At 44.0% G+C, this 12,249-nt stretch overlaps 2 protein-coding genes across 2 annotated transcripts in view; one reads left to right on the top strand and one right to left on the bottom strand.

The window, feature by feature from the left end:
- The window catches only part of aig1 (androgen-induced 1 (H. sapiens)), a 16,891-nt gene extending 9,316 nt beyond the window's left edge, over positions 1–7,575 (top strand). Inside the window, exons 4-6 of the mRNA XM_084030841.1 lie at positions 3,890–4,005; positions 4,285–4,451; positions 6,857–7,575. Coding sequence (XP_083886967.1) covers positions 3,890–4,005; positions 4,285–4,451; positions 6,857–6,876 — 303 coding nt within the window. The 3' untranslated portion in view covers positions 6,877–7,575. The remainder of the gene's footprint in view (positions 1–3,889; positions 4,006–4,284; positions 4,452–6,856) is intronic.
- Positions 7,576–10,244: 2,669 nt separating this feature from the next.
- On the bottom strand, positions 10,245–12,218 carry adat2 (adenosine deaminase tRNA specific 2). The gene is made up of 6 exons (XM_084030843.1): positions 11,922–12,218; positions 11,483–11,587; positions 11,103–11,253; positions 10,639–10,745; positions 10,478–10,550; positions 10,245–10,324 (listed from the first exon to the last, which is right to left on the bottom strand). The coding sequence occupies exons 1-6, from the start codon at positions 12,015–12,017 to the stop codon at positions 10,296–10,298; spliced, it is 561 nt and encodes a 186-aa protein (XP_083886969.1). The 5' UTR covers positions 12,018–12,218; the 3' UTR covers positions 10,245–10,295.
- Between the last annotated feature and the right edge of the window lie 31 nt (positions 12,219–12,249).

Genomic DNA, 12,249 nt, shown 5'->3' on the forward strand with positions numbered 1-12,249 from the left:
CCATCTGTACATCCATCCATCTATACATCCATCCATCATCCATCCATCTGTACATCCATCCATCCATCCATCCATCCATCCATCTATACATCCATCCATCATCCATCCATCTGTACATCCATCTATCCATCCATCATCCATCCATCTGTACATCCATCTATCCATCCATCATCCATCCATCCATCATCCGTCCATCTGTCCGTCCATCCATCCATCCACCCATCCATCCATCCATCCATCATCCATCCATCGTCCGTCCATCCATCCATCCGTCCGTCCATCCATCCATCCATCCATCCATCCATCCATCCCTCCATCTGTCCTCCATCCTTCTATGAAAACCCAACAGAAGACTGCAGTCTGAGGTTATATTCTATGTTCCATATGGATGACAGACAGTGCTGGTAATAACAGATGATGGATGAGGAGAGGAAACATCACCATGTTGTGGGTGAACTGCAGCTTAAACGGAGTGTTCAGACAGGAAGTGAGCAGGATTGTCCCTCTGAGACTCCGTAAGCTCCTTAAATCCAAAACAGCAGAGAAACTGTCAACAGGAGACTTTTCACCCCATTCTCCGGGTTCAGGTGGAGTTCACATTTAAAAACCCTTTCAGTGCAACGAGCTCGGCATCAGCTGCTGCCCTTTGACCTCCTAAACTCCGCAGCAGCAGCACCAGTGGACTCGTCTTTACGAGCTTACGTGACGGAGCCAAACATCTTTCCAAAAAGCCCCGGGAGGTCCGTTTGGATTCTACCGAGGACACGGATGTTTCCAAAGATACTCAAATGGGTGGAATGAATATTCTCATTTGATGTCCTCGTGCAGCTATAAAAACACACTGTTGTCGTACAGCTGGGGAACGTGTTTCAGATCTACGATGTTTGAGGATCAGACTTTAAAAAGCCGCATCGTGGATGCTTCTTAGTTCTGCAATTAATGATAATTTTCCTCAGCAAGTTCATGGGATTATGTTAATAATTCAGTCTGTCTATAAAATGTCCCCCAAATAAAACAAAACAGATATTTGGTTTACAAAATATAAAGCAGCAAATTTGAATCTTTGACAGTTTTGCTCAGAAAACAATCCATTATATATATATATATATATATATATACAGTATATATAAACAAGCAATACTCAAATGGTGAACATGGTGATAACGGCAACAACAAAAAAGTTTTCATTTTCTATCGAGCAGCAAAACAGTCGCAGCATGTGTTGGAGTTGATATCGTACATCCTGCCATTTGAGAATTTGGTGGGAAGATAATCTGCGTAAACATCATCTGCCAACAAGAATCTGGGATTCTCTTTTCCGAGAAGCGAACCTTTTGCCCCAAAAAACCTGTTTCTAATCGACGTCCTCAGTGAATCTATTTCCTTCGTTCTCAGCCGCCGCTCGATGCCGTTTGACCCCGTGAACCCGCCCATCCGCCCCCCTGGCTGTGTGTCTCTGCGTGAAATGGTTTGTCCCATTTTTAGCCCCAAGACCAACCACAGGATCGAACCACCGCTGTTTTGCCAAAGAGGGGGGATTTTCCACAGAGGCAGAAAGCTGGCTGCTCGGGCGAAACCACAAACCTCCACGGGGGGGCGGGGGGGGGGGGGGGTTCAGTGAGAGAGAGAGAGAGAGAGAGAGAGAGAGAGAGCCCTAGAAACCAGAATAGAGAGCGAAGGACAGCGAGAATAAAGGGAGTATTATTTACGAGCCGCGAGTCCTCAACAGAGACTAAACTTAAACACAACCGAGAGACTGGAATTCCACTGAGGCACTCTGGGTAAAAGTGCAGCGTCAGGACACGTGTGTGTGTGTGTGTGTGTGTGTGTGTGTGTGTGTGTGTGTGTGTGTGTGTGTGTGTGTGTGTGTATAATGATGGGAGGGAAACCTAGCATTTGGGACCCCAGGAGAGAGAGAGATCTATTCTGTCCTCGGAGACGTTGGTCCTCTTGTTAGTCTACTCGGCATCTTCAGTCTGACCTTCTCAAATTCACCAGAAGGAAACCGGAGGAGCCGATTGGTCGAAGTAAGGTTGTGACACAAATGAGCGCCTCCTTTCGGTGTACGGCATACAAAGCACTCGTTTGATTTTTCCTGTTAAAGCCACTTTGAACGTCCGTGAACAGGGATGCCTGTTTCCCTGTCTGAAGTTCAAACACGGTGACCTCACACACCTGCTCACGTTAACGCCTTAAAGCCTGCTTTCTGGTCTGGTGGACTCTAAATGGACCTGTCAATCAGCAGGAGTCGCCCCCTGGTGGCCAGCAGAGAGAAGTAGGACCATTTTCTCATAGACTTCTATACAACCAGAGAGGAGTCGCCCCCTGGTGGCCGGCAGGGAGAAGTAGGACCATTTTCTCATAGACTTCTATACAACCAGAGAGGAGTCGCCCCCTGGTGGCCAGCAGAGAGAAGTAGGACCATTTTCTCATAGACTTCTATACAACCAGAGAGGAGTCGCCCCCTGGTGGCCGGCAGGGAGAAGTAGGACCATTTTCTCATAGACTTCTACACAACCAGAGAGGAGTCGCCCCCTGGTGGCCAGCAGAGAGAAGTAGGACCATTTTCTCATAGACTTCTATACAACCAGAGAGGAGTCGCCCCCTGGTGGCCAGCAGAGAGAAGTAGGACCATTTTCTCATAGACTTCTATACAACCAGAGAGGAGTCGCCCCCTGGTGGCCAGCAGAGAGGATGCAGGTTGCAGCCTGGTATAGCTGGTGATAACTGTACGGGGCTACATCAGGTCGGATTGTTCAGCACAAACCCACCTGAACACCGCGGCAGCGTGTACATGCTCTGCAGCCGGCAGCATCGAACCCACAACACTTCACCGTCACTTCTAAACGTCCGTCTGGGAATAATTATCAGACGGGAGAAGAATCCCAGTTGTTGTTTTTCTCACCGTGACATAACGAGGCCCAGTGTTGAGATGGCTGGAGACAAACACACACACACACACACAAAATTGTCTCTGCAGAGTTGAGACCTCTTACCTCATTTGCACTCTCAGGATCACAGCTGTGAGTGTGTGTGTGTGTGTGTGTTTGTGTGTGTGTGAGTGTGTGTGTGTGTGTGTGTGTGTGTGTGTGTGTGTGTGTGTGTGTGTGTGTGTGTGAGTGTGTGTGTGTGTGTGTGTGTGTGCAGCTATTTTCAACCACTGGGCCACAGAGCGCCATCTAGAAATGCTTTAATTAAATGAAAAAATAATTTACAGTAATTTTATTTTCAAAGCTTAAAATAAAAACACAATAACAATTTCACGAGTTATGTTTAATAATAATAATTAAAATGTATGTAGCACGCTTTAAAATGCACATGATGTCTCAAGGTGCTTCACGTACAGCTAGAATTAAACAATTAATGCCAAAGAACCGTGCAAATGTATATGAGCTAAATATTAAAATCTCCACGGCAATCGAACGTGTTTACAGCTCGACACAAAACAAAAAATCCTGCCATTTATTCATGAAGGTAGATTTTTTATTTTTTTTGGCCCTGAAGTTAAAACAGGTCAAGAGCCACTGTTAGTGTGTGTGTGTGTGTGCTTTGAGGGCCCCCTAGTGGACAAAGAGAGTAGCTCGTGTAAAGGCCATTTGATTTGATTGTTGAAAACGAGACAAATCATCACTACTGGTTTACTGACCTCCATTAAATGTTTGTGTGTTTAGATGGATTACACAGGTGTCTAAACACGCACACACACACACACACACACACACACACGCACACAAACACACACACACACACACACACGCACGCACACACACACACACACACACACACAGATAGAGTGCACATTAATGATTAACTCAGATCCCAGTTTGTTTTCATATTTACCCGACTCGTAATATGACATCACATGTCTCTCCCTCTCCCCCCCTCTCAGCACACCACCGTCCTCCCCTTCATCATCATCGAGATGCGGACCACCCACCACCGGTACCCCAGCAGGTCGTGGGGTCTGGCGGCCGTCTGCTGCTTCGGCGCGGGATACATCCTCTGGTGCTGAAGCGTTTCCTCTTTTCTTCCACTTAACACTCAATAAACATCACACACATTTCCAACGTCACTAACGTTGAGATGCATCGGTGCCACGAGGCCGATGTTTAGACCACTTTATGTTTGTTTGCATGAACTCGTTTGTCCTCCGTTCACATTCCTCCAAAAGGCCAGTTTAGTTCAGATATGCTAATTAGGCTTTGTGATATTTTATCTCCATTAACCGTCCCAAATAAAACATGCATGTGTATGTATTTTAACTTTCTGCCCCCCCCCCCCCAGGACCTGCTGGGTGCACCAGGTGACCGGGGTCTGGGTCTACCCGGTGCTGGAGCGCATCACCCCGCTGGCTCGAGTCCTCTTCTTCAGTGCCATGACGGTGGTGATCTGTGTTTTCTACACGCTCGGAGAAATCCTCAACAGCTACGTCTGGGACCAGCTTCACACAGGTAGTTTACACGGTACTTTACATGGTACTTTACATGGTAGTTTACATGAGTCACACAGGTAGTTTACATGAGTCACACAGGTAGTTTACATGGTAGTTTACAGGAGTCACACAGGTAGTTTACATGAGTCACACAGGTAGTTTACATGGTAGTTTACAGGAGTCACACAGGTAGTTTACATGAGTAACACAGGTAGTTTACATGGTAGTTTACATGTGCCTCACAGGTAGTTTACATGAGTCACACAGGTAGTTTACACGGTAGTTTACACAGTAGTTTACATGGTAGTTTACATGTGTCTCACAGGTAGTTTACACGGTACTTGACATGGTAGTTTACATGGTAGTTTACAGGAGTCACACAGGTAGTTTACATGGTAGTTTACATGAGTCACACAGGTAGTTTACATGGTAGTTTACAGGAGTCACACAGGTAGTTTACATGAGTCACACAGGTAGTTTACATGAGTCACACAGGTAGTTTACATGGTAGTTTACAGGAGTCACACAGGTAGTTTACATGGTAGTTTACATGTGCCTCACAGGTAGTTTACATGAGTCACACACACTGCAAAAACAGCCCTTCTAGAAAGAAGTAAAATATTCTCATATTCAATCAAATTATCTTGTATCAAGCAAAAAAATCTGCCAATGGGGTAAGCTTTTTTTGCTTGACAAGCAATTCTTAAAATAAGCCCAAATTTCTTAGCTCCGAAAGACTAAAATGAGACTTTAAACTAGACAGAAAATCTTAAACTAATCCAAATTCTTCTAAAACAAGCAATGAAAAAAACACTAATTCAAGATTAAATTACTCAAAATTAGAATTTAAGTCTCTTTACTAATTTAAGAAATTACACCTTAATCTGGGATTGATAATGAGCATAAAAGTAGTTAAAATAAGACATAATTTCTTAAAACAGCATAACAAATATAAAAGTGATGTCTTAAATCAAGATACTTGACTTGAAACTTTCTCAGTTAATTTTTTTTTTTTTTTTTATGGCTGGAGTGCCATGCAAGCCTTTTTTATTTTTATTATGAGAGAGACAGTGTGGAAAGGGGAGATAGAGGGGGAAGACATGGGCGAAGGAGATTGCCGAGCCGGGAGTCGAACCACTGATCTCCGCGTCGAGGCCGTACAAGGGGCGGCCGCCTTATCCACTGCGCCACCGGCTGAGCCTCCGTACATGGGGCGGCTGCCTTATCCACTGCGCCACCGACCGCCCCAGTTAATTTTTTTTATTAACTTTGCATTGCTCAATTCAACATCCAAAAAAAAAAAGGGCACTTCTACATTCCAGATCCATCATAATCAAACAGATTGAAAAGCCAGTTTTGATTTGGACCTCACTATCAAAATAATAATACATCAGTTATTGTAGCAGCATAGCAACTAAACATCATGTTGCAGCTGGTTTGCAGCATAATATCCCATAGGCCTATGGTTTTCAATCTCACCAAGCAACTGTCCTGTAATGAAAATGAAAATATTAATAATAAAAACTTTTGTCCTTGTTTCATGGCATTCTTGAATTGAGATGTTGTGCAAATGGTCTTACTCTTAAAATAAGGCAAATAATCTTGGTGCCCCGCTGGGTTTGATCGTAAAACATTTTTATACTCTTTTTCTGGTTCATTCTAGCTCAAAATTAGCTGGAATATCTTATCAAGAAAAAGTAAGGCATACTTTCTTAAAATGAGATATTTTTTCTAATGCAAAACTTGCTTGACAAGATTAATATTCTTTTTGGACAAAAAATAAGACTTATTTTCTTGATACAAGGCTTTTTTTACTTTCTTGAAATTCCATTTTTGCAGTGCAGGTAGTTTACACGGTAGTTTACATGGTAGTTTACATGTGTCTCACAGGTAGTTTACACGGTACTTGACATGGTAGTTTACATGGTAGTTTACAGGAGTCACACAGGTAGTTTACATGGTAGTTTACATGAGTCACACAGGTAGTTTACATAGTAGTTTACATGTGCCTCACAGGTAGTTTACATGAGTCACACAGGTAGTTTACACGGTAGTTTACATGGTAGTTTACATGTGCCTCACAGGTAGTTTACACGGTACTTTACATGGTAGTTTACATGGTAGTTTACATGAGTCACACAGGTAGTTTACACGGTAGTTTACATGAGTCACACAGGTAGTTTACACGGTACTTTACACTGTACTTTACATGGTAGTTTACATGGTAGTTTACATGAGTCACACAGGTAGTTTACACAGTACTTTACATGGTACTTTACATGGTAGTTTACATGTACTTTACATGGTAGTTTACATGAGTCACACAGGTAGTTTACACTGTACTTTACACGGTAGTTTACATGGTAGTTTACATGGTAGTACACACCTTCACAGTCTGACGACTCCTCTGTGTCTTTCTCTCAGAAAAGGTCAAAGGTGAGTGATCCCGTCTTGCCTGTGTGCAGGCGTTTGAAGTCGGCCTCTAGACAGATGAGGCAGAGTCTTGGCCCCGCCCACCCAAGAACGCAGGACAAGGGAAAACAAGCAACCTCGCCAGGAAAAAAAAGGCTGTTTACCTTTTGAACTATAAGTAACAACAACAACAACAACGTAGGAGAAAAAAAACTCAAATGTAAATGAAATGTAAATAGAACCATAAACCTCATCTTCATCTTTTGTTTTTCTGTGGCAAAAACTAAGCAGCCGCTTTGTTTGGTGAAGGACAAAACACACACACACACACACTCACACACACACACACACACACACATACACAAACACACACACACATACACAAACACGCACACACACTCACACATACACACTCACATTCACACACACAAACACACACTCACACATACACACTCACATTCACAGACACACACAAACACTCACACACACATACACACTCACACACACTCACATACACTCACACACACATACACACTCACACAAACACACACACTCACACACACACACATTAACACTATTTGTGTCGTTTTTTTCTGCTAGGAGTGACTTATCAAAGTGAATCAAACTGCTGAACATCAATAATGTGTGGAACATCATTATTATTCATCACATGTATGGAAGAAACTAGATGTTGGAAAAATTAAAAATCAATAAAGCGTGAGTAGAAGTTGTCCTGTTGCAGTTTATCATAGTCATCGTGATGTCACATGTCGGTTTGTGGACTAATGGTTGTCAAGCTCCGAGTTCAGCATTTTGGATTTTTGCAACCGGTAGAAGGAAGTGACCATATTTGGAGTGTGGAGGAGCGACAAGTCAACTTTACAGCTAAGTGTTAAAGTCATCTTAGTAGCTAACTAGCATTGGTAGCGTGGTAGCGGCCTGTCACGGTGGAGAGACAGACATGCTGCCCCTCATTCTTTGGTGTTTGCTGTTATTTCCCTTTTCTGATTGGAGGATTAGTCACATCAGCTGTTGGCTCCTAATAAAGAAGTGAGAGCAACTTGGTGCGTTTCCTCCTGGCCAATCAGGAAGTGACGACGCCCCTTTCTATAGGGCTTAAGAGAGGCGGGATCGGACACCTCCTCCACTTAATGCAAACCTCATTTCGAGCAGCGTCAGACAGGAACTCTAACTGGTCTGATTGTGGTGATTTTTAAAACCACCTCTCCACTTCCTGCATGAGCATTATATCAGATATAATATCTAAAAATACACCTGCAGCCTTAATCCTGCTATCATTTTCACTGAAACAGCCTTCACACACATTTCCAGACGGACGCCATGTTTCGTTTTTATTCTTTAGTTGAACGAGTGAAACAAACGAAATGTGGACGACTTTGAGTCGTAGTGAAATAAAATGAAAATCACCTTTTACACGAGACGCCGTCTTCCTGCCAGACGCCATGGAAACGTGTGTGAGAGACTCGCTGTCAGTTTGACACATCACAGCATTACTCTGCACTGTGTGTGTGTGTGTGTGTGTGTGTGTGTGGTCTCTTCATTATCACGTCAATGCTCCCCTCTGAGGTGACACATTAAAACATTCTGGAATATTCTGCTCTGCATTAATTAGCACAGATTTGCATGCTGATGAGCCGAGAGGAGCAGACTCGTTTCACATTTCCATGTGTGATAATATCTGTTTGTTTGTTTGAACTGAACTCACACCAGAGAGACATAAGAGACGCCGCTGAACGATAGAACCAAGAAAAGGAAGTAAAGATAAAGAAAAGGGGAGGAAGGAAGGAAGCCACGAGGGGAAACAGTTTCTGTTTTACAAACCAAGATAAACGACAGAGAAGAAAACTAGACAAACGAAGAACATGTAAAATAAACGATGTGGAAGAAGTGAGGAGGAAGGAAGGTAGAAGAGGAGGAAGGAAAGAAGGAAGGAAGGTAGGCAGGAAGGAAGGAAGGAAGGAAGAAAGAAGAGGAGGAAAGAATGAAGGAAGAAAGAAGGAAGGTAGGCAGGAAGGAAGGCAGAAGAGGAGGAAGGAAGGAAGAAGAGGAGGAAGGAAGGAAGGAAGAAAGAAGGAAGGCAGGCAGGAAGGAAGGCAGAAGAGGAGGAAGGAAGGAAGAAGAGGAGGAAGGAAGGAAGGAAGAAAGAAGGAAGTAAGGTAGGCAGGAAGGAAGGAAGAAGAGGAGGAAGGAAGGAAGGAAGAAGAAGAGGAAGGAAGGAAGAAAGAAGGAAGGAAGGTAGGCAGGAAGGAAGGAAGAAGAGGAGGAAGGAAGGAAGGAAGAAAGAAGGAAGGAAGGTAGGCAGGAAGGAAGGCAGAAGAGGAGGAAGGAAGGAAGGAAGAAGAAGAGGAAGGAAGGAAGAAAGAAGGAAGGAAGGTAGGCAGGAAGGAAGGAAGGAAGAAGAGGAGGAAAGAATGAAGAAGGGGAAAGAAGGAAGGAAGGAAGGAAGGAAGGAAGAAGAGGTGGAAGGAGGAGAGAAGGAAGGAAGAAGAGGAGGAAAGAATAAAGGCAGGAAGAAGGAAGGAAAGAAGGAAGGAAGAAAGAAGGAAGGAAGGTAGGCAGGGAGGAAAGAAGGAAGGAAGAAGAGGAGGAAAGAATGAAGGAAGGAAGGAAAGAATGAAGAGGAGGAAGGGAGGCAGAAGGAGGAGAGAAGGAAGGAAGGAAGGAGGAAGGAAGGAAGAATAAAGAATAAAGGCAGGAAGGAAGGTAGGCAGGAAGGAAGGAAGGAAGGAAGGAAGGAAGGAAGGAAGGAAGGAAGGAAGGAAGGAAGGAAGGAAGGAAGGAAGGAAGGAAGTGGAGAAAAGCTAAACAAACCCTGCAACTAAAGAGTGTGAAGAGAAGTGAGTAGTTTAAAAAAACAGCAACACACGTCAAACACACACACACACACACACACACACACATTTATACACATTTTCAACTCCTGAGCTGCAGATACTGTGAACACACACACACACACACACACACACACACACACACACACACACACACGCACACACACTTCTACTTTCACTTCCTCTTCGACACATATCTTGTGGTGTACACTTCCTGTCTGTCTGCCATCCGTCTCGTTTCATTTACTAACTGTGATGTGATGATGATGTGATGAACAGAAACATCCAACATGGCCGACAGACCAAAAAGATCGTTATCCACAGAAAAGTCACAAACTTGTTAAATATTTGGACTTTTTTCAACTTAATGTTGATATAATTTTTTATTTAACTGCAATAAAACAAGTTCTTCTGTGAGTCGATGTGAGACCAGTCAGCCTCGCGCCCCCTGCTGGCACACTGAGGGAACAGCAAGTCATGTTCAAGGAGGGCTGGATGTCACACACACACAAACAAACACACACAATGATTTTTAATCTTTTTTATTTAATAAAAAAAAAAAAAATAGGGGATTAAAAACCAGATGAGTCCAGAAGAGTTCAGTCCTTTCTTGTTTTGGGTTTCGGGGCTAAAAAGGAGAGAAAATATAATCGTGAATCGATGAACAGAGATGTGATTAAAAAGGATAAAATGAACAGAAGATGAGAGAAAAGATTATTAAGGATAAAATGAGAGAAAATAAATAAAAGAGAAGAAAGTAGAAACTGGAGCAGATCATCACCGTTTGGATTCTCCTGTTTGTAGAACGTCTTCAGCATCTCCACGGCTTCTTCTGCTCGATGACCTGAAACACACTGAACACACACACACATCATATAAATACACAACACACGGCCAAAAGTCTGTGGACGGACAGACTGCTGTGAAGGGGAGACCCCAGACCTTGAACCTGGTCCCGGTCTGAGGCAGGTCTGCAGAGGCAACGTCCAGAACCGAACCGCATCCTCCAAACCGCTCGTTCCTGCAGCCGTACACGACCACGGGGATGTCTGACAGCTGGTGAAGGAACACACACACACACTCACTCACACACACACACTCACTCACACACACACACACACACACACACACTCACACACACACACACACACACACACACTCACACACACACACACACTCACTCACACACACTCACTCACACACACACACTCACTCACACACACTCACTCACACACACACACTCACTCACACACACACACACACACACACTCACACACACACACACACACACACACACACACACACACACACACTCACACACACACACACACACTCACACACACACACACACACACACACACACACACACACACACACACACACACACACACAGTGGGGAAGGATACGGAGCAGGCGCAGGGCTGCAGCACACATGATGCACGGCTCCACGGTGACGTAGAGCGCCGTCCTCCTGCACACGCTGCTCACGTCCTGGTTGCTACGGCGACACCAGTCCAGGAGCTGATCCAGGGCCACCATCTCAGCGTGCCGGGTGGCCTGACCAACACACACACACACACACACACACACACACACACACACACACACACACACACACAAGTTATGCATTGTTTAGGTTTCATGATCTCTTTGAAAAATGAAGGTTTTTAAGGTTTACTGGATAAAGTGTCAATTTATGAATATTGAATATTTAAATCTAATTAAGTGATCAAGAAAAATGAAAGATCTGAGAAGAGGAAATGAACTGGAGACGTTCTCTTCCTACGTTTTTGGTCTCGTTGACTTCGTTGCGTCCCTTTCCCACGAGCTCGTGGTTGTAGACCATCAGACACCCGACAGGCACCTCCCCGCTGTCCAGAGCTTCTTTGGCCTGAAGAGACACCAGCCGGTCAGACAGGGTTACACACAGTTAATATACGTATATATATATGTGTGTGTGTGTGTGTTAGAACGTGAAGAAGTTTTATAGTAATAAAGACATTTTTCAATTACATTTTTACAATCGTCGTAATGTTTTCGTCTACAAAATTCAATCAAATGCTCATTTATTATCTGTCAATCAAATAAAACGATTATTTTTTAGATACATGTGTGACGCGTCTTCAGACTAAGACATTAGCTTTAATTAAGTGGTAAGTGATGGCTCCATACATTATATTCATTAATATAAATGGATGTGAATGACGTGACGTCGCATTTATCACCATGTCGAAGGCGCTGGACATCCACTTCTCAATATCCTCATCACCCGGACAGAAACTCTCCGCCGGTCCAGCTTTACAGCCCTCCTCCGTTGCCATGGCAACTTCTGCTCCTTGACCCTACGTTTAAAAGGTCATACTGTTCGCGTATGATGCGACTTTGTAGTTTATGTCTTCGCTTTTTTTTAGTAACACAATTCCGTCCTATGTAGTTCGCGTACCACGCGCCTCCGGCTGGTAAGGGGGAAGATAATATTGGACGGACCAGTTCCGTAGTTCCGCGATGGCAGCACGTATCCTCACGTCCATGCCGACGTTTCCTCGATGAGTG

The sequence above is a fragment of the Eutrigla gurnardus genome, assembly GCF_963514095.1.
Source record: "Eutrigla gurnardus genome assembly, chromosome: 16".
In the NCBI taxonomy this organism is placed as follows: Eukaryota; Metazoa; Chordata; class Actinopteri; order Perciformes; family Triglidae; genus Eutrigla; species Eutrigla gurnardus.

Coding starts and splice junctions, on each gene's coding strand:
- adat2 (XM_084030843.1), bottom strand. CDS start 12,017: ATGGCAACGGAGGAGGGCTGTAAAGCTGGACCGGCGGAGAGTTTCTGT. Junction 11,254..11,482: donor AAGTCAACGAGACCAAAAAC/GTAGGAAGAGAA, acceptor TGTGTTGGTCAG/GCCACCCGGCACGCTGAGAT. Junction 10,325..10,477: donor CAAACAGGAGAATCCAAACG/GTGATGATCTGC, acceptor TCTCCTTTTTAG/CCCCGAAACCCAAAACAAGA.